Source organism: Elephantulus edwardii, unplaced genomic scaffold (assembly GCF_000299155.1).
Source record: "Elephantulus edwardii isolate Elephantulus edwardi_28Jun2011 unplaced genomic scaffold, EleEdw1.0 scaffold00076, whole genome shotgun sequence".
Classification (NCBI taxonomy): Eukaryota; Metazoa; Chordata; class Mammalia; order Macroscelidea; family Macroscelididae; genus Elephantulus; species Elephantulus edwardii.
Window position 1 is genome coordinate 10,977,278 of NW_006399826.1, and position 23,136 is coordinate 11,000,413.

At 39.6% G+C, this 23,136-nt stretch overlaps 1 protein-coding gene across 1 annotated transcript in view; it reads left to right on the top strand.

Moving 5' to 3' along the window:
* Positions 1–11,079: 11,079 nt before the first annotated feature.
* PIK3C3 (phosphatidylinositol 3-kinase, catalytic subunit type 3) overlaps positions 11,080–23,136 on the top strand; it is a 119,418-nt gene continuing 107,361 nt past the window's right edge. The window contains exons 1-3 of the mRNA XM_006889233.1: positions 11,080–11,179; positions 13,105–13,293; positions 19,950–20,093. Of these exons, the coding sequence (XP_006889295.1) occupies positions 11,112–11,179; positions 13,105–13,293; positions 19,950–20,093 (401 nt within the window). The 5' untranslated portion in view covers positions 11,080–11,111. The remainder of the gene's footprint in view (positions 11,180–13,104; positions 13,294–19,949; positions 20,094–23,136) is intronic.

Consider the following 23,136-nt stretch of genomic DNA (forward strand, 5'->3'; position numbering starts at 1 on the left):
TTCCCACCCACTCACTTGCCTCTAGCTGGTCTACAGAGTTCACAGAAGCCAGCTGACTGGCTCGTTTGGGGCAGTTGGTGTAGCCCAAGAGAGCTTGGTCAAATTCCCCACCTGTGGGCGCGCACTTAGGTGCTCTCCCAGGTAATCAGCAATGCCCCAGTAAACACAGATAAGTTCCTACCGGCCTTTCTCCTGCCAAGTTAGTTCCTCAACAGCTCGCCTGATAGCTCCGGGTGATGGCTGGATCTGCAGTGGTGCCCTGAGGTCACAGGGCTGTGGTGGGGGGTTAAGATGTGTGGCTGTGGAGCTGCAAGGGGGGTGGGGAAGGGGAGGAAAGCAAGGGACTAGGGGGTAAGGAGCGCAGGGCTTGGACACGATCACCAAGACGTGGGGGTGGGGCTTGGGCGCTGCTGGGGGTTTATGCAGCAGCACCCTGTGTGTTAAGGGTCACACAGTGTCGGGTAGTCTTCGTTCCTCTGGGGTCTCACAGTCTTCGCTCCTCTGGAGTTCCGCGGTAGGTGGCTGGCTGTTGTTCTTCCCAGGTCTCTTCCAGGCCCCTCTCGAGGTGGAACCCCATCTGGCAGCAGCGTTCTCCCATCTGGTGGCGGCGTTCTCCCGTCTCAAATAAGGATTTTCAAATGTTCACTCCTTCATACTTGGAAGCAATTACTGAAAAGACAGTCAATTTAACATAAATCTTTGGGTTTGGGGGTTTTTTTTTGAGTGTCAATATAAATATGACACTTCTGAGAACTGTAATAAGCACTAAAGTAAAAAAGAAATCAAAGATAATATTCCAACGTGATCAATAATGTTAATATTTTTAAAGCAATATTTTACAAAAAATGTAGTAGATGTAGCACTCGATGTATTCTGCACTTGTTGAATGAATAAAATTCATACTTTATGTAATAGTCATCTGTAAATACTCTATACCATTTCATTTTGAGGGTCGCTTGATGTAACAAGCAATTTATCAGGCTCAAATAAAATCAGAAAAAAATGAGGGTTTTTTTATGAGCTAACATAATTAGTGATGTGAAGAAGAAAATAACTAATCAAACTACATAATCATTTCAAACTATAGAAAACTAATTATATGACTATAAGGGAAAAAACCTACCAATTTTTAAATGATGTTATTTTCTATAGAAAAGATAAACATAAAGCTTTTGTTCATTGCACTGAAAATTACTTTCAGTAATCCAAACATCAGCTGGGAATGTGAGTGCTAAAATGTATTCAGAATTTTCATACACTATTCTAAATGTAATGTTTAAGTGTATTTGTTCACACTATACCTTTTTTTTTTTTTTTTGGTACAAAGTCCTGTTAAAGATAGTAAATAGCATGTTGTATAATTTTACCAGACTTTTCCTTTTCTTGTTCATACAGTTTTAAATTGTTTCCAAATAATGATGATTAGTGAAATTCACTAAAAAGTTAGTTTATGGTTTTCATTAGAGAGTCACCATTCAGGAAGAGTCAGCCCACTTGCAAGGAATCCCAATAGCAATATGTGCTCTCTTACTAGATGAGAAAACTGCAAAATGAGGCTCCAGTTACCAAAAAGGAGGAGAGAAAGCACATCAAGCTGACATTGCAGCTAAAATGCAAGGAGAAAGGTGAAGAGGAAAAGTAACCTCAAGGGGATGCACAAATCAACTAAGAAGTCATACATTTGATGCAAATGTGGAACCTTGGGGTGACACATCTATCAATGCTGAATCCCAATCTATGCGAGATCACTGTGGTTTCTGTGTAGAACCAACCCATAGTTGACCCTCTGGTGGGTTTTCAGAGAAAGTGAGTCACACAGGAAGAAACTGCCCATCCTTCTCCTGCGGTGGCCTCGAACCATGTGCCTCTGGGATTGCAGAGCAGTTTCTTGCTACTAGACCACCAGAGTTAGGTGATATATATTTTCACAAGTGTAGAGAAGCTCTTCATTTGCTTCTGAAAACAAATACCATGTTACGTTAAAAACAAATAAACAAATAAAACAAACCTGGCTTTAGTAGACTCATTTTCTTTAAGCATATTATTTCAAGAAAGAGATTGTCAAAACCAGCAAACAGCAAATGTCTTTTTTCTTCCATGTAATTTTTTAACAGAACTGACATTTATTTTTTAAATGATTTTTGCATTTCCTGTTCACATGCAATGAAGAATTTATTCCATAGTTTGAGTCACTAGGGTTGAGGACTTGTATTTGAGCAGCAGAGTGAGGAGCCTTTGATTCTTGCATGTGATTTTAATGGCATTGCAACAGGACAAGGGAGATCTTGCAATAGGGAAACTGCTTTCACTGTACAATCCATAAACTCTCAAACAACAAGCAAAAGGCTTTTCTTTTAGAAAGGAGAAAAGCAATCCAGACAGAATTGTGGAACATTGGGATTAAAAAGTTGCACAAAAAAATAATAGATACCAGAGAATGTTCCATCCTGAGGCCAACCTATTCTCAAGTTCCTGTTACATGCTCTTAAGTAGGAACCAACTTCGTAAGAGTTAGTTCTCAGAGGCTATAAATTGCATGGGAGGAGAGTGTGCATCATTCTCCCATGGAGCAGGGGAATAAAACCTCAGGTCTTTGGGTTGGCAGTGCAACTTCTTACCCACTAGGCCACCAGAGCTCCCTAGATGGGGTACACTGCCCAAAGTTTCAGTATCAGGAAATTCAATCAAAGTTTGCTTGAAAAGCATTTGTTATTTGTTACAGTTGTTCACCAGGGGCAAGCAACTGAACATTTAAGAGGCAAATAATGGAAAATTGTAAAGTCAGACTTTTACCCTACGTGAAAAACAGTGTGGGTATGGGGAGAGATGTCTGAATTTCACTACCTTTACAAGGGGAATACTTGTCATTAACATCAACAGTAAGTACAAAGCTGATTCCAGGGATCCACACACACCTCATCACACAACAACACTATGGAGTCGGTCTAAATAAAAACAATGGAATTTATTAAGGGATGTTGATATTAGGGGCTGTCGATTACGACTGATAATGACACGATGAACCACAGCTCTGAACATCGGCCTATCTTGCAGCATTCTCATGATGATCTATGCCATGCTCAAGCCCACAGCGGGAGGCACTCGTCAAACCATCTTATTGAAGGTCTTCTTCTCTTTTACAAACCCTCTACCTTTCCAAGCATGATGTCTTTCTCCAAATACTGGTTCCTCCTGAAAATATGCTCATAGTAAGCGAGACAAAGTTCCACCATCCTTGCCTCTCCGGAGCACTCTGGTTGTACTTCCTACAAGACAGATTTGTTTGTTCTTTTGACAGTTCAGTGGTACATTCAATATTCTTCTCTAGCACTACAATTCAAATAAATTATTTTTCTGTCTTCTTGGTTCAGTGTCTAAGTTCTAGATGCACAGAAAACAAGTAAAAATATCATGACTTGGAACAGGTGCAACTTACCCTTTAAACTGGCACCTTTGCTCTTTAGAATTTTGGCAAGGTCCTCGACATTACTGAAGGATAAATATGGTACAAATGACCACTCTTCAGGACCATAAAGCAGGATATAAAAGTAAAGATTACCAAAGTCATAACTGGATGAAAAAACCACCAGAGGAGCTAAAGACAAGATATCTAGAAGCAAGAATTGGGCAGCAGTAGGTGCATGACATGTAAGTGGGGTGGCATCCCCCCTATTCATCCCTCCTTTAACTTGGTTAACTTGGTTAAAGATACATGACATTGTTGATTATAAGGTGATAATCTATTCTTCCTCAATTCTGTCTATTTCTGGAGGTTCACTGTGAATATTTAGATAACCTAAAATTTTTACAGTGTTATTTAAATAACATTGCATTACGATAGATTGACACTTGGGCCTCTCCCAGGCCATTCTCACAATCTCCACCAAGATCAAGCACTTCTCTGCAGTCACTGACAATGAGACCCACTGTGGTTGAAAAGCAGAGGGTGGGCGAAAGTGAGGAAGATCCTCAATTTCCCCCACCATGATGCTTTTTCTAAGGACTGACCTCTCCTGACAAAATGCATGAATACGTGGGATGCAGTGTTGCTATCTTTTCAGGCACTGTGAGTGAGAAGGATAGACAGTCTCCTGTAAAGTTGAATAGTCTCTGCACTCACTGAAGGCAGCTTGGAATCAAAACCAACTTGATGGAAGTTGTTTTTAATAACAACCGTGAAGATCCCTGCTATAAAATAGTCACACCTAAATTTTACTTTACTTTTAAGACTGAAAAAGAAAACAAAATTTTACCCCTACATTTTCTTTTTACTTGGTTTCTCTGAGGAGACAGAAGCCCCAGTGATTTATCTTTGACATTTTCCTCATTTGAGTCTGTTCCCACATCAATTCCCAGCCTCCAGCTTGAAGAGCATCCTCGTCTTCCCAGAAGGAAAATTAACTTTCAGAACTCTTAAGTAAATGTACAGCAAAAATAGAGTAAGTTTCTTCAGTGAGAAATTTTCCTTTGTAGCCTCTTTTTCATTCCAAGGCTTATTCTTTCAGTGTTTACATGACTTGTTTTGTTTCTCATTAAAAGATAAATTCCTACAAGAGTATAGTGAGAGTCCTTCCTTCGTTTTAAGCTCTCAGAATCTGGATAGGTAACTTAGCAAAGTAACTTAGGATGATGCCAGGGATCGCCAGGAATTATTGTGTTGTTCATTATCTACCGACTCAGAGGCGCTGTTTGATTGCTCCTCATCCTTCTGTGTCATTTTGTGTTAGAAATGCAAGTCTGAATGTTGAGTCAACACATTTTCTGTGATTAAACATTCATGCACAAACACAAATGCTCATCACACAAGTAAATAAGAAATGCCAAAAAAATAACAGCAGCATCTTAGTCCTGTAGAGCTTGTAGAGGCAAAGAATGAATGCCACCAAAAATGCAGAATGAACATAACATGGGCTGAGGAAACATTCTTTGCAATAGTTGTTGTTGTTAGGTGCCGTCAAGTCATTTGTGACTCACAGCAACCCTGTGTGCAACAACCCTAAACCCTGCTCTATCCCTTGCCAATCTTATTGTCTCTGACATGCCTATCCCCATTACACCAGTGACTGAATCAATCCATCTCATCAAGGGTCTTCCTCTCTTGCACTGTCCCTCCACCCTCCCAAGCATGAAGTCCCGCTCCAAGGACTGATCCTGCCTTGCAACATGTCCAGAGTATGTTAGACAAAGCTTCAGAATCCTTGCCTCCAAGGATCAGCCTGGCTTCACTGTCTCTAGGACAAACTTGTTTGTTCTCCTAGCAGTCCACGGTATATTCAATACGCTATTCATGGTATCTTCAATACTCTTCTCCAGCACCACAGATCAAAGGCATCAATTCTCCTTCTATCATCCCTAATCATTGTCTGGCTGTCTGATACATAGCAAGTAATTTCAAAGACCAACAGCTTTATCAGGCACACCTTAGTCTCCAGACTGACATCATTGCTCTTCAGTACTTTGGCAATGCAATTTGTACAATGCAATTTGTCTTTTAATTTCCTGGCTGCTGGTACCAAAAGAGTTGATTGTAGAGCCAAACAAACTGAAGTTGTCAACAATCTCAATCTCTTCACCATCTATCATGATGCTGCCCATTGGTGAGAATCTTTGTTTTCTTGATACTGAGCTGCAATTCATATTAAAGTCTGCAGTCCTTGACCCTCTACAGCAAGCATTTCAGGTTCTCCTCAGTTTCAGCAAGCAGGGTTGTGTCATTTGCTTAAAAAGGATTGTTGATGAGTCTACCTCCAAATTGATGCCACACTTCTCCTCAAAGAGCCCAGCCTCCCGGATAATCTGCTCCACATATAAGATGTGAAGAAAAGATATGGAGATAGGACATATCCATCCTCCCCAGTTTTGAACCATTCAGTGTTCCCCTGCTCTGTTCTGATGACTGCTTCCTGGTCCAAGTACAGGTTTAGCATAAGCACAATCAAGTGTTCTGGGATTCCCATTCTTTCTCAGAGTCAGCCACAGTTTGTTGTGATTCACACAGTCAAATGCCTTTGCATAGTTAGTGAAAAACAGATAGACATTCCTTTGGTACTCTCTGTTTTCAGCCAAGATCCATCTAACATTAGCTATCATATGCCTAGTGCCATGGCCACTGCTAAATTCAGCCTGCACTTCAGGCAGTTCTCTGTTGATGTGCTATACCAGTCGTTTTTGGATAATCTTCAGCAGAATCTTGCTTGCATGTAATATCAATGATGCTGATAATTTGCACACTCTGTTGGATCACCTTTCTTTGGAATGGGAACAAATATAGATCTCTTTCAGTCAGTTGGACAAATGGTTGTTCTCCAGATTTCTTGGTACAATTTGATGAGCACATCCAGAGCAGCATCTTTTAGTTCAAATACGTCAATTGGTATACCATCAATCCTGGGGGCTTATTTTTTGCCAATTCTTTCAAAGCAGCTTGAACTTCTTCCTTCATCACCATAAGCTCTTGCTCATACGTTGTTTCATGAAATTCTTCTGTGTCCACCAATTACTTTTGGTACAATGACTACTCTTTCCATTTTCTTTTAGTGCTTCCTGGATCACTTAATATTCTCCCCAAAGAAAAACAGAGATGGATTCAAGACAAAAATATGCAACAGGGCCAAGTAAAGACCAAATGACACTCTGGTAATTCTATTAAAGGAACATTCATAGGAATTTGAGTAGAAAACCAAGGCTAAAAAAAAATTGAATTGATACAAGGTGTAGAGCAGATATAGAAATAGCTGCCTTTGAGTCAGCTCTGACTCCTGGTGAAGTTGGGAGCAACAAAACAAAGTACTTGGTTCTGCATTGCTGGCATGTTTGAGGCCATTGTTGTGACTTCTTTGCCAGTTTATCTCACTTACTGTCTCCCATATGCTTGTGAATCCTCCACTTGACCAAATATGGTTCCCTCTTCTAGTGATGCAGCCCTCCTGATGGCATGTCCAGAGCCAGCAAGTCAAACAACATCCTGTTGCCATCCATAGATTTTCACTGACTAGTTTTTGTAGATTTCCAGGCCCTCCTTCCTTATCTAGCTTGGAACAGAAGCTCCACAGAAGTCTGTCTTCTACTGGTGACAAATTCGTACTTGAAATACAGGTGATAGAGCTTTCATAGCAACAGAAGACACCACAGATTGGCTAACTGGTGTAACACTATGGTGGGACAGCAGTAGGGTTGTTGTTAAGATGTTGGTGAGGAGTTTCTGAATCAAAGCAACTCTATGATACAAAAAAAAAAAGTACTGCCCAATTCTTTGTCAGCCTCACAACTGCTGCTGTACTTGAGCCCAATGCTGTAGTCAGTGGGATAATTCATTACCTGGTGGTACTGTTGTAGTCACTGGGATAATTCATCACCTGGTGGTACTGAGCTGAGTGTTGCATGGCTGGCAGTTCAGATTCACTAGGCATCCCAAGGCAGAATGATAAAGCAGTCTGTTAAGGGTTAAAGACTTGGAAATTCAATGAAAGGTCACCATGAGTCAGAAGCAATTGAATGATAGTGGATATAGCAATATTATTGTTGTTAGGTGTCATTGAGTCATATTTGACTCATAACAACCCTCTGTACAAAAGAACAAAATAGTGTCTGATCCTGTACCACCCTCACATAGTCTGTTATATGCTGAAGCCCACTGTTGCAGCCATTGTGCCAATCCATCACATTGAGGATCTTCCTCTTTTCTGGCGACACTCTATTAAGCATGATGTCCTTCTCCAGAGACTGGTTCCATCCTGGTAACACATATAAAATATGGGAGATGAACTCTCACCATCCTCACGTCTAAAGAGCATCTGGCCCCACATTTCCTCAGACAGATTTGCTGTTTTGGAAGTGCATGTTATAGTTATAGTGCATGTTATGGTCAACATTCTCTGACAACACCACAATTCAAAGGCATCATTTTCTCCCCAGTCTTCCTTCTATATTGCCTAACTTTCAAATGGATAGTAGGCAACTAAAAATATGGTGGCATAAGTATACTTTAATGCTCCAAGTGACACCCATGCTTTTTAATGTCTAAAGAGGTCCTTTGCTGTAGATTTTCACAATGCAATAAGCCCTTTAATTTAGCTTCAACAACAACATTCTTATTGATCTATAAGAGACCCTTTTGGAGGTGTGAAAGCCTGAAGTGACAACTTTAACCTTTCCCTGTCTATCATAATGTTGTTTATTGGCTGGTTTGTGATGATTTTTCCTTTCTTTATGCTGAAGTATAATACAGAAGGTCTTAAGCTTCAACAGTAAGTGATTAAAATCTCCGTTTTCTGCAAGCAAGAGTATGCAATTAGTCTATGGGGGGGTAGTTTATTAATGAGTCTTATTCCTATTACATTTTTTTTTCTAATATAACCCAGCTTCTCAGATTATTTGCTCTGGGTAGACTGAACAGGACTAGAACAGGTCATATCCCTGACATTCATCTTTTCTGATTTCAAGCCATGTAGCAACCCACTGTTCTGTTTGAACAACTGTTCTTGATCCATAGATATACTATGTTCAGATACCACATAGGCAAAATAAAAGATGGACAAACTTCTGTGCAATGTACATCTTCAGAAAACCACTGGAGGGTCTGACTCAAAGAATGATTTTGAGTTTGATGTCTGACTGAAAGAATGATTTTGAGTTTGGCTATCAATTATAACCAGCAAAAATGATTAAATTTAGCCTTGTAATAAGCACTTAAAAGGAGACAGAAGTTATGGTACACTATTCTCATATTTAAAGAGCCCTAAATCTAACTGGAAATGAAGTTTATAATTATAGAATATAATAAAAGTTACAAATTTTTTGGTAGGGTGCTCAGACAGGTCAGAGATCTGAATTCTAAAATCATTATGTTTTCCAGGTTCTAAGTTAGACTGGAGTCCTGGTGTCTCAGGGATAAGTGATGGGCAACTAAATCAAAGGCTAGGTTCATTGGCTGGTTGTTTGAATCACCAATTGCTAAAGACCTCCAATAGGTTTGCAGGGACTATAAATTGCAAGGGAGGAAAGTGTCTTTTCCCCCATGGAGTAGCTGTGGACTGGAACTGCCTGTCCGTGGGTTGGCAGTGCAATTTCTTACCCACTAGGTCTTCTTAGCCACTAGACCACCAGGGTAACGTATCTTACAGAGTCACTATAAACTGGAATCAACTCAATGACAATAGATAATCTAGACTGGGTTTTGAGTGGCATTTGGAGCTGACTAAAAACATTAAGAAGGAAAAATTCCCCGAACCCATTATCATCCAGCTCAGACTCATGTGTCACCGAGTAGAATAAAGCCATGTAGGTTTTCCTCTTTATTTTCTGTACTTTTGTTGTTGTTAGGTGCATTTGACTAACAGTGATCCTATGAACTACAGATCTGAACCTTGCCCAATCCTGTGCCATCCTCATGATCTCTGTCATACTCAAAGCCATGGTAGTCACCATGTTAATCAAGCTCATGGAGACTCTTCCTCTTTTAGCTCTACTTTTCCCTTGGAAGCAGGAGTGGCATCCACATGTGCCTCCGGATACTCTATGAACTTTGATAAATGCTGATAGTTGTAGATGGGCTCAGGCTTTTTGTTCATAGGGTCGCTATGAGTCATGCTCCACTGGAAGGCAATCAACAACAACAACAACTGCCTTTCCGAGCGTGGTGTCTCTAAGGACTGGATCCTCCTGTAAGTATATCCAAGGTAATGTAATGTCACCATCTGTCCCGTCAAGGAACACTGCACTTGCACATTTCTTAAGAAAGATTTGTTTGCTCTTTTGGCAAACGATGTTTTATTCAATTCTTTTCTCCAGCAGCACAACTCAAAGGAAGACAATGCTGCTTCTTTCTTCCCTATCCATTGCCCATATTTTAGATACCTACAAAAGAACTGAAAATACCACAGCTTGAATCAGGAGCACTTTGTCTTTAAACTGACATCCTTGCTCTTTAGAAAGATGTTCTTGACAGAGGATTTTCCCAAGAGTGCATGCCTTTTGATTTCAAGGATGATGAGGCTCTGCCTCTTGTACTTAAGGCATGTCGCTAGTAGGAGCTATTCCTTGGAGATGAATATGATGTTTGGGACAGTGGAAAGGATAGGAAGACCCTCAACAATGTGGATCGACAGGGTGACTGCAGCAATGGGCTCTAGTGTGTCAGAAAGTGTTAAGATGGCATAGGGTAGGACTGAGTTCAGATTCGCTGTTCATAGAGTCACTATGAGCAGTAACCAACAACAACAACTTCCAAAAGTGTTGATCCTTGCTGTACTTTTTAAGACATGCAAATCCCTACGCGTGTCTTCTGTTGTGCTCCTTGGTGGCTTCAAATTACCAACCTCTTAGTAGTCAGCACAAACCAATTATGTCACCTAGGGTTCTGGAGGTGAACAGGGGGAAGACAAAGAAACACTGGAGCTACGAAAGCATTGTAATTTCAAACCTTGAACGTAGGCTTCCTTGCTGTTTTCTCTCACTTTTTAGAGCTGAGCTCTGTTGGTTTAGATTGGAGGGAGTTGCCCTGCTGAGCCAAAGGCAAAGCCTCTCTGGTGATTTAAATCCGCCAGCAGTTCCGAGGAAGAAAGATGATCAATCTCCTCCCATGCGATTTACTATTTCCCAAAAGCCAGCTGAAGGGGTCAGCTATGAGTTGGTTGCAACTCCACAATAAAGAGATGCTTTAGAGCACAAAGTTGCGACAGCAAAGTGCTCATTAAATGTACAATTTCCAAAGAATCACTAGATTTTAAGCTAGTGATTATTACTTGTTTGATCTGCTACAAACGAAAGCTGTTGAAGTTCCTTTTGAATAGAATCTCCCTTTAGAATTCTACTTGTAAAAGGAAACTTATGACAGGAAGAACACAAGAAACCTGGAATGTAACTCAATAAGCTGTTTCCGGAATCCTTTTTTCACCCATAAGAAAGATGGCAGGCAGCCTTTGCACATGCGCAAAAGCGATGCTTGGGAGGGAACTTCCGCTGCGTCGGGCCGAACTGTGGGCGTTGATTTGTAAATCACTGGGCGAAGGACGGAACAGGAAGTGACTCTGTTTTTGTGCTCAGCTGGTTCAGTTCCGACGTTTGTCTGGCTAGAGGTTCCAGGCATAAGTGGTTCGTTCTCAGAGCTCACCATGGGGGAATCGGAGAAGTTTCACTACGTCTACAGTTGTGACCTGGACATCAACGTCCAGCTCAAGATGTGAGATTACGGGGTGCCTGGGACCGGGAGGAAGGGACCCCTGGTTGAGAAGAGAAGGTGGTTTTTGGCTTGAAAGCTGGGCCTGGGGGCGACTGGGCAGGTTCAGAAAGCTGAGAAAAGTGCAAGTGTGCAAAGGAACTGTGGGCTTTGTGAAAAGGGAAGCGGTGGGAATAAGCTATTAAGACATAGAGTGTTTTTCCAGCCTTCAAGGCATTTTATTGTTTACAACATCCTTTTGAACATTTATTGATTGCCGTTTCATTTTGAGATATGAAGAAGCAGTTAATAAGAAAGAGAAAGCTTGACTTTGGAACGGGGTTGGGGTGCAGAATGGAGGCTGCAGAAGTTATGGAGACGTGAAGGCAGGTAGGTGTGGTAGCTGAGGTAGATAGGCATAGGGGTGCAGTAAGAGCTGGTGGAGGCTTATATTGAGCCGGTGATCAGTCTGGATATTAAACCAGGGTATTTGAAAGTGAATGGAAAATGGGAATCAAGAAGACATGCAAAGGCTTCCGTGGAAAGTCTTGGGAAACTGATTGAAGTTCTCTTCTCAGTATGGCATGCGAAGATAAGAGTGTTGTTGTTAGGTGCCCTTAAGTCAACTATAACTCATTGCAACCGTGTAAACAGCCCTGACCTTTCATGCATCACCTTCATGATCTCTACATAATTCGAGCTCTTTGTTAAAGTCACAGTTTCATTCCATCTCCTTGAGAAGTCAGCCTTTCTTTCCATGCTTTTTCTAACACGATTGGACCAAGTTATAAAGCCGTTTGTGCATTTTAAGATGTCACATTGTCTTTATTATTAGGTCCTATCGAATCCCATAGGCTTTTGTAGACTGTATACATCCAGATTTTTCTCTGTGGAGCTTCTGGGTAGGGCTTGAACCCGCCAACCTTTCAGTTCGAAGCTGAGTGGTTGGTTACACTAACAGGGTTCCTTGTTGATGTTCTAAAAATTTTTTTTTTTTTTGTTAAATTCTATATTTTTATTTTATACTTATTTGTTTACAAATTTCAAATCGTTTCCACACAAGATCCTTCCTATTTACTTCACACACCTCCAAAGTGTAACCACTTTTATTACTTTTATGTGCACAATTTAGTGACATCAATTGCATTCAGTGTTTTGTGCTTTGATCGCAACTGTTTCCAAGTTTCTCTTTGCTTCTAACAGAAACTCAGCATCGCTTACACTCACTGTCTGTCCTCCTACTCCCTACCCTTGTACTTCACCACCAGGACACTTTTGTGTTATTTAATCCTCTCTCTTTTTGCTGTGGAGTTGAAACCAACTCCAGATTTTCAGAGGCTGTAAATCCCAAGAAAGGAAGAGATTCCCCTTTTTTCTTCCTTGGAACATCCGGTGGATTTAAACTACTTGCCTTTGGGTTAGCAGTGGAGCTCCCTACAGTTCTATTGATTTTGACAAATGTTTAATGCCATTAGTCACTATTATAGTGCCATACAGAATAGTTTCATTGCCCTAAAAATTCCCTCTTCCATCCAGGTCTTTACTTTGACTTCTGTTACTTGTTTATCCTCTGACCTTGAATAATAAACTCGATATCTGAGTCTCATTTGCCTCATTTAAAAATGGCAATGTGGTGAATGTTAAGCAATGTGGTGAAAGCTGGTGATTTCTAAAAGGTGGATCAAGAGTTATTTGCAAGGTTTAAAATGAAGAGCTCTAAAATAGAGAAAATGCTGGTGAAGATAGCAATCGTTTTATTTGTATTAAGAGTTTAAGAGACCCAGAGTAACCATTCCATTTATCAAAAAATGTTATTTAGGTAGCATTCTATGCTCTTCTAGAGGCTATAATCTTCTGAATAGTTTTTGTACCTATATGTGTATATATTTTAAATATATGTCTAAAACATTGTTGTGTGTTGTTTTGTTTGTTTTGTTTTTAATTTTCAGAGGAAGCTTGGAAGGGAAGAGAGAACAAAAGAATTACAGAGCAGTCCTAGAAGACCCAATGCTGAAGTTCTCAGGACTGTACCAAGATACATGTTCTGACCTTTACGTTACTTGTCAAGTTTTTACAGAAGGGAAGCCTTTGGCCTTGCCAGTGAGAACATCCTACAAGGCATTTAGTACAAGATGGAAGTAAGTTCATAAGTTCATTTCTTGAATGTGATTGATTCCAGACTATTTTTTTATAGCTATTGCAAGAATAGTTTATTTTATAGAAGGATTTTAATTCAATACCTGTAAGCATTGAGCAAGGATCCCTGGTGGTACTGTGGTTAAGCTCTCAACATTACAACCCAGAAGGGCTCCCTGTGAGGAAAGAACTGGCAGTTTGCTTTTGGAAAGATGACAGCCTCGAAACCCGACAGGGCAGTTCCCTTTGACATCAGGGTCTCTCTGAGTTGGCACCAGCTCTGTGGCACACACGTGGATAGTTTAGATTAAAGCATTAACCTGCTCACATACAGTATTACTCAGTTGTTCAGTTCTGTCAAGTCAGCTCTGACTCAGTGACACCCCCCACCCCCACCCCCATACTCCGGGATGAAACCCTGCACCATCCACAGAGTCTTGCCAATCAATGCTTGGGCTCATTGTGGACATAATACCATTTGAAATGGAACTGCATTTGTAGATGTTGCAAATACTGTGCAGCATGCTAATGTTTTTGGATAAGCGGTCAGCTGGTTTTCACAAAATAAAAACACATCCATAGCATCTTTAAATTATCTTCCATTTTAGATCCTTAAACACATAAAATACTTTGGCTTGTCTAAGATGCTGTTCAGCCTTACATTTGAAGCTCAAAGCTTTGAGCTACAGGAACATTTTTGTGGGTGTGGAGGTGTGTGTGTACCATCAAATCGGATCTGACTGGTACAGGAGGAGATTGTCCTTTGTTTTCCAGTAAAGCATCTGGTAGATTAGGAACATTTTCTTAAAAATCAAACAGAAACTTCTTGCATCAAATCCCAGTATATAACAGACACCAAATTAAAGGTGTTCTATATAAAGAGGTGTTGGAGACCTGATGCTAATAGGAAAGGATTTGAGACGGATGATGAGTTGAGCATATGTACTGTCTTCTAGTCATTAAAGGACTATAGAGGTTAAATGATAGACTATAGAGGTGATGTATTTCACAGTTACTTTTCAATATTGTTGATGATTTTTCTGTTTTAACTTTGTTGCTGTTGTTTATCTGCCATTGAATTGATTAAAATTAAAATGACCCCTTAAGCCAGAATATCATTACCTCTGAGGGTTTCCTAGGTTGAAGTGGTAATGACCACAGGTTGCCAGATCTTTTCTCCCACAGACACACTGTTGTTGTGTCACTAAGTCAGAACCGACCCATAACTGACACACTTGTGGGTTTTCAGAGGCAGTAAATCATACAGAAGGAGGTTGCCTACCTTTTTCTGGTAGAGCAGCTGATGGACTTGAACTGTGTGCCTTGTGGTTTGTGAGACAGTTTCTTCCAACTAAGCCACCAGAGCTCCCTCTTTCAGCCAGCTAACAAATGCTTAACCGTTGTACCATCACAGCATCTTCTCTTTAACTTTAGCCTGAATTGAGTAGCCTCTTTGTAATCTGTTCAACCATTAGTAGTGGGGAATAGTTTTTATAACATGTAATTTTTTTTTTTTAATATGACTTTCATAGAAGAAAAGGATTTAATGAGTTTTAGAAATCTTGAAATTGGTGACGACCTCTAATTCTCCTTGATAGATAAGGTGGATATATCTTATCATTTAAATACTTGAGAATTCTTGCCAGTGCAGATATATTTGACCTTGACAGGGATATGCCCCTGTGAGAATAATTTGTAGTAAATGGAAGCTTTTTCCTCTAATGTTCAGTGGACCTGTTGAGTATTATTTTCATATCATTTGCATATTATTTTTTGGCCATTACCAAAGCTATCTAGTATTTATCCAGTGAAGCCAGTGTTAAGGTTAAATGCAGAGGAAAAGCCACAGAGGTGAATTGTTGCTGGTTCCAGCTCACGTACAGCAGAAGGAAACATGCCCAACCTTGCTCTGTCCTCCCTTGGTCAGACCATTTTATCAAAGGATTCTCTCTCTTTTTTTTTTTTTTTTGTGCATCCTCTACAAACATGATGGCTTTCTTCAGGGTTTTTCCATCATGAAGCCTGAAGTACAGGCAAAGATGTTTCACTGTTCCTTCCTTCTAAGGAGTATTGTGGCTGAACTTGTTCTGACACAGCTTTGCTCATTCTTCTGGCAATCTATGATATAATCCATATTCTTTGCCAGCACCATGATTCAGAAGTATTGATTTTTTAGTCCTCCTTGTTCATTGCACAGTTTTGCATGTATATGAAGTGATTGAAGATACAATGGTATGGGTCAGGTGAGCCTTGGTCCTCAGAGAGACAGCCCTTTTTTTTAACATTATACAAAGATCTTTTGAAAACAATTTGCCTAGTGCAGTGCATCTTTTAGTTTAATGACTGCTTGTGCTATTAGTATTGATTGTAGATCCCAGTAAAATGAAATTCTTGACATCTTCGAATCTTAATAAATGGGGAAAACCATTTGTCCTGATATTGCCTATTAGTCTAGTTATAGAGATTCTGTTTTATTTGTGTTAAGTTGTAATCCACATTAAAGCCTTTCATTTTTGATCATTAGTGAGAGCTTAAATTCCCCCCCCCTTCAAGAATCAAGATTGTGCCATTTGACTATCACAGGTTTTTGATCTTTCTTTCTTCAACTCTAATCTTGAATTGTTCGTAAACTCTAGCTCAGCATACAGAATGACTAAGGGTTGTCAAGGATTACAGTCGTGGCATAAACCTTTCTTGGTGTTAAACCATGCAGCATCTTGTTCTGTTCTCTACCTCATGTGATACGTGTAGATTCTTCTTATGCATAACTAAGTGTTCTAGAATTCCTATTCTTCATAATGTTGTCCAAATAACTTTTGATTCACATAGTTAAATGCCTAGCCATAGTCAGTGAAAAAAAATACAGGTAGGTATCTTTCTGTCATTCTTTCATCCAAGCCATCTAGCCTCAGCAAAGGTATCTATCATTCTGTGTCTTCTTCTGATTTTGTTGTGAATTTATGATAATTGCCTGTCAATGGACTGCTACATTTACATTTTTCAAGATCTTCTGCAAAATTTTACTTGTGATTCACAAGTGATATTATTTAATCATTTCCATGTTCTATTGTTCAATATTTTGCTAATAGAATTCTTCAGTATTGCTATTTAAGGCTTACATTTTTCCTTCAGTTCTTTCAGCTTGAGAAATGCTCACGCCTTTGATTTTCTAACTCCAGATCTTTGTATATTTCATTATAATACTTTGTTTTCGCTAACTACCCCTTGAAGTCTCTGTTTAGCTCTTTTATTTCACTAATTCTCTTACTTTGTCTATGTTATGCGCAAAAGTAATTTTTAAAATATCTTTTGACATCAATGTTGGTCTTTTTCCGCTTCATCTTTCTATTAACCTTTTGCTTTCTTCATGTATGATATAGTTGGTGTCATTTCACAACCCAGCTGGTCTTTAGGGAGTTCTGGTGCTTTGATCTATAGGGAGTTGCAGTTTGAAACCATCACCAGTAATTTGGGACAAAGATGGACATTCTCCTGTGCCATTTATAGCCTCTCCAAAACTTCATGAAGGTCAATTCTGAGTCATTCTCAACTTGAATGAGCGATTTTCAATTAGTTTTTCCATTAAATCATGTAGATTTTGTTTCATGGCATTAATTATCATTTCCTCATTGTAATAGAACTCATCCTGCTTCCTCTCTTTCATTCTCTGTACTCTCTTTTCATTCATCTGTACTATTCTGCTTTCTACACTTTTCTTCTGGGATGCCCTTTTATCTTGTATGATTGGCTGTTCTAAGGAGTGAGTATAGATTACTAAGTCTCAGGGATTCAAATCTAGTTTGAATCTCTAGATTCAACTGTCCTATGATCCTGGTCATTCTTTGATTTTTGTACAATTATTTTCATTTTATTCAGCTCCAACTTGAATTTACATACAAGCAGTTGATCATCTGTGCCACACTAGACTTCTGACCTTGTTATGGTTTGTACATTGAGTTTCTTCATCATCTCTTGCTGCAGATATATTTGCTTCATTTCCCGTGTATTATATTTAGTCTTGCCTACTTGTATAGTCACCATGTGTATTGAAAAAATGTGTTTCTCACCCATGTTGTTGTTGTTGGCAGCTGCCATCAAGTTGAGTATGAATCATAGTGACCCTATGAATAACTGATCTGAACACTGTCCTGTCCCATCCCACCCTGACAGTCTCTGACACACTGAATCTCATTGCTGCAGTCCCCATATCAGTCTACCTCGTTGAGGGTCTTCCTCTCTTTCACTTCTCCTCCACCTTCCCAGGCAAGGAATAACCTCTCCTAACAACATTGTCAAAATATGTGCAACAAATCTTCATCAGCTTGCCTCCAAGGGGCACTCCGGATAGGCAGGTTGGTATTGCAAAGTTTTGTCACGTGATCTCTAGTCATTTCTGTCACCAAGTCTGTATTTTCCAACTACTGATCCCTGTGTGTTTTCAGTGTTCTCATTCTAATCACCAGTTCTCAATGCATCCAGATTTTATGTTTGATAAATTTCAGTCTAGGTACTGGTAAAAAAAAATCTTCAGTTCCTTCATGTTTGGCTTTGATAATTGGTGCCTAAATTTGAATAGTAGTTGTATTAACTGTATTAACTAATCTTTGTTGTACTAGGCAGATGTGTATTACCTACCACTGATAAGAGCTGTACTTCAGCATTGATCTGGAAATATTCTCTTTGGCAAAGAATTCGACACTTCTTTTTTCAATTTTTTGTTCCTGGCATAGTAGTCCTTATGACTAACCCATTAAAAATGACTAATACCAGTCCATTTCAACGCAGCAAGACAAGATATTGATTGTCACACATTCCATTTCATCTTCCACATCTTCCAATTTTCCTGGATGCATAATGTGTGCATTCCATGGTCCAGTTACTATAGATATTCCTCAGATTTAGTGCAGGTTTGCTTCCTGACCTCTGAAATAAATTGAGTGATGAAAAAAAAAAGTCACCAAGGAGCTCTGGGGGCCCAGTGGTAAGAAGATGCACTGCAATCCTAACGTTATTGTGGTTCAAATCTACCAGCTACTCAGGGAGAAGGCTAGGCACTGTTCTTTTGGTAAGATTCTGCCTCTGAAAACCTACTGGAGGGTCAGCTCTGAGTCATTTCCAACTCGATGACGCACAACAACAATGAATATAAAATTAATGTTCAAACTATAGTTTGTTAAGCATGATGTAGCAGTGTGAAAATGTTAGAAAGATTGCAAGAATTATTACAATGACACAGTGACATACAGTCTATACATATTATTGGAAAATGGTGCTGATAGATTTGCTTAACACAGAGCTGCCACAAACCTTTCATTTGTGAAAATACAGTATCTGTAAAGTGCAATAATAATATGAGGGAGCCTGTAATGGACATGTGTCATAGCTGTCATCATAAGCCAACACAGAAGCTACAACAGTCAAACAGACTGACAGAAGAGTGGTGGAAGAGATGAATAGAGGGTAAAAAATATCTCCACTGTCAGTACTATTAATGAGAATAAACATTGCTTATTGAGATAATATATAAAAATTATGCTTTGTATAATGAATATTAATTATTTGAACAGTAAAACCGAGATAACAAAAAAAGTCACATGTCTATCTGGAACACTCTGGCGACTTCATCTTAGGAAGGTAGTGGACAGTCTGCTCGGGCCTCTGTAAGGTTTTTCTTTCCCTTTTGCTGTTTCATTGAGGCACTCCTGTGCATTACAGGAGCAAATTATACTCAGCAGTGTTCTGATAGGAATCATTCCAGTTATTAAAGTGTAAATTTGTTTTCTGGAGAATGGTTAAAAGAAAATCACAGTGGGGCTCAAAAATGTCTCTTAAGTTTAAATGTTTTCTCAGATTTTATTAGCCATTATCATGTTCTCTTGAGTCTTAGTGCTATGATCTGAATTTCCTAATTAGAAGTTTTACTAGTCTAGTGTTCATTTTCATGTGTTCTGTTTTTAAAAAAGCTTTTCTAAATAATGTGTACTCCGTCTAACATACTTTGGACATGTTGTAAGAAGAGACTGCTCCTTGGAGAAGGACATCATGCTGGGCAGGGTGGAGGGACAGCGCAGGAGGGGAAGGCCCACTATGAGGTGGATTGATTCTGTGATTGGGGTTATCGGGATGGGAATGTCAGAGACAGTGCAATTGGCTCAAGACAGAGCAGAGTTTATTTAGGGCTGTTGTGCATAGGGTCGCTATGAGTCGCAAGCAACTCCACGGCACATAACAACAACAACAATACTGCATTGAAACAGATGGAGGCGAGAACTGTTTAAAAGGGATATATGATTAGATATTACTGTCATGACAGGAGTCTAGAATGAAGGTTGCATAGTGTAGTGAACTTGGGGGGAGGGATTATATAATAATGAAAGAACTGGACGGGAGGGATGGGCAGGGAGAAAAGTGCAACAGTGAGTGAATGGAAAAGCTTTTCATGTATTTTCTACATGAAACGGGCTGTATGCCAATATTAGGTGATTGCCACATTATTTCTTAACACATTTCTGCAAATGATGGCTATAAACGTGCTTCTAAGCATGGTCTCAATTTAAAAGTGTACGACAGAGTGTTAACGTATTCTTTTTAAGCCCAAACTTTTTGTATGGTTTGTTAACTTAAAAGGATAGCTTAATGTTTGTCATTATTTTAACAGCTGGAATGAATGGCTGAAATTACCTGTCAAGTACCCTGACCTGCCCAGGAATGCTCAAGTGGCCCTGACCATATGGGATGTGTATGGACCAGGAAAAGCAGTGCCTGTGGGAGGAACCACAGTTTCACTCTTTGGAAAATATGGGTAAATATTTGACTCTTCTCCTTTATAAGAGCATCTAAGCTATCTGACTCTTTATTTTTATTTTATTTTATTTTGTGTATGTGTGTACCATCAAATCGGATCTGACTGGTACAGGAGGAGATTGTCCCTCTGTCTCCAGCAGAGCATTTGGTGGATCCAAACCATGTACCTCTGGAATTGCAGTTCAGCTTCTTGCCACTAGGCCACCAGAGCTCCCTCTGACTCTTTATTTATTTATTTTTTTAAATTTATTATTAATTTCAATTAAAATTTACAGAGACTTTGAATTTTCATTCATTCATTATTGTACTTTTCTCCCTTCCCAACCCTACCTCCTAGTACACTACCCTCTTGGAAAAGTAAAAGAAAAATTCTTTAATTGTTTTACAGTCTCTCCCCCCAGGTCCACTCCACTATGCAGCCTTCTCTATGGACTCCCATCATGACAAAAATACCTAATCATATATCCCTTTTAAACAGTTTTCTCCCTCATCTGTTTCAATGCGGTATACATTATTGAGCCCATCTTTCTCAGTCTCTCCCCAACGCCGAGGTCAGTCATGTTTTACAACAGTGGCACCATGCAGTATTTGTCCTTTTGTGACTGAGATACTTAGCATAATGTCCTCCAGGGTCACCCATTTAGAATAATATTGCATGAGTTCCTTGTTTTTCAATGCAGCATAGTATTCCATTGTGTGAATATACCACAGCTTCTCTATCCATCCGTTTGTTGATGGGCATTTAGGTTGTTTCAAAGACTCTTTATTTTTAAGGAGTGCTTTCATGTTATTGTTATTGTTGTCAGTTGCCATCAAGTTGGCCCAACAGAGCAAAACATTGACTGACCCTACACCATCCGTCTCTTGTCATGCTGAATCCTCTTGTTGCAATCTCTTATCTTAAATCAGTTTCACTCCTTTAAATGTATTGGATCATCCTTTATGAGTTGAGTCCAGCTTAAGGCAATGAGAGAGAGAGAGTAGTGAGTTTAAAGAGTGAAGTTAGTGGGGTTAATGATTGCTTGAGTAAATGTCGTTGTTGTTGTGTACCATCGAGTCACAGCTGCCTCTTAGCTGACCCTCCGGCAGGTTTTCACAGGAAGTTAAACACATAGGAGGAGATTGCCCGTCCTTCTTCTGTGGGGCAGCTGGTGGCCTCGAACTGTGTACCTTCAGGATTGCAGCGCAGTTCATAATTATTTCTGACATACTCCCTTAGTTTTCTGTATATTACTGTATTATAAATATTTACTATTACTTCTACTGCCACCTCATACTGACCCTCCAGGAGGTTTCCAGGACTGTGGTACATCACACAGGAGGAGATTGCTCTGGAGGACGGACTGGAAAGGGGAAGGCCTTTGTCTTAGCAGTGCCGGTGCCTGTAGACTGTGCCACCAGAGCGCACATCTTAATACTGTTTTGTGCTGTTGAGTCAGAATCAACTTGGAGCTGACCCCCCAGTGAGTTTGCAGAGGCTCTAAATCTCATGAGAGGAAATTGCCCATCTTTTGCCTCCAGAGCAGCTGGTGGATTTGACCCGAGTGCCTTTGGGTTGGCTACACAGCTTCTTACCACTAAGCCATGGTAGTACTTTAGAATGTCTCTGGATATTCTCCATCCTTGTCTTGCCAGGTGATTTTTAATATTATTTTCTAAATGAAAAAACAAACAAACGAAAAACTCACAACCAAAAACCACAAACACAACCAAAACCTACTGTTTTAGGGGAAAATATTTTGTATTACATAGTAATTAAGGAGTGAGTGGGTATCTTTATAATGTATTCTTTTTATTCAGGTATAGGCTGTATAAGAAAGGCTTTTACTTGGTAGTAAAATCTAAATACAATTTACATTAGCATTTCTCGATTTCCTAGTAATAGGTCTCTATTTTAGTTTAGCCAACTATTTTAAAATATTTATTACTCAAATCTTTTATAGAACAGTAATTTAAGCAGTCTGAAACATAGTTACTTTGGGTATTTAGATATAATCTTTGGTGCAAATAGCATAGTTACAGCAGAAAAGAGAAGTATGATCTTGTTACTTTTCCTAGTCTTGGTGGCGAAATATTCTTGAGAAACAGCCAAACCTCTTGATTTTTACCTTCTAGGCTCTTTGCAAGTGATTTCCCTTCTGGAGCATCAGCTGGAGGTTCCTTCATAAAAGCACCTGTTTCAGCACTCATGTATATTTTAAGTATCTTTCAGTCTAGCTTTAGGATATCTTCTGACTCGGCTCTTGGAGTGGGACGGTTGAGATTTCTGTACTGGTGTGGGAAATGACCTGCCCAAAGCCAAATAGACTTTCTCACCACCTTCAGCTGACGTGTTTCTCTTTTTCACTTGGTTTTGAAGAAGTGCATTAATGGTACTCAGTCTTCACATAAACATCATCTGAGGAGCTTACTGGCAAAAAGAATTCTGGTGGCATAGTGCAGTTGTGTTGCGCTGTGAACTGAAAGATCAGCCATTAGATTGATTTTTCAGCTGCTCCTTGGGAACAAGAGAAGGCAGTCTACTCTTTGAAAGATTTACAGCTTCAGAAACCTGATTGGTAATTGTATGAGTTGGGATTGGCTTGACAATGGTGGACTTTGGTTTTGGTTCTCACTAGGAACCCTGGTAGCACTGTAGATTAAACATCGGGTGGTTAATGAAAAGGTTATCATTTTTAACCCACTAGTTCCTCTTCTGGAGAAAGGTGAAGCTGCCTCCTCCTGTAAGGATTTGCAGTGTCTGAAGCCATCTGCTTAAACCACCTCCTGTAAAGCCTTGGGGCTCTAATGCTCTGTTCTGTAGGTTCACTACGAGTTGGAATCAACCAACAGCAGTCACTTTCTCACTAATTTAGGGAGTTTAAAGTGAAGCCCAAGAATCACTATTTTTTTAACATATTCTGAGTTAATTGAGTGGAAGGGGGCCTATGGATCACATTTTGAGAAACACTTCATTACACTTTCTGTAGTAGTTTACTTATATGAATTATGCATGACTTTTCTCTTTATGAATAATCCATTACTTGCTCTGCGTCAGAAAG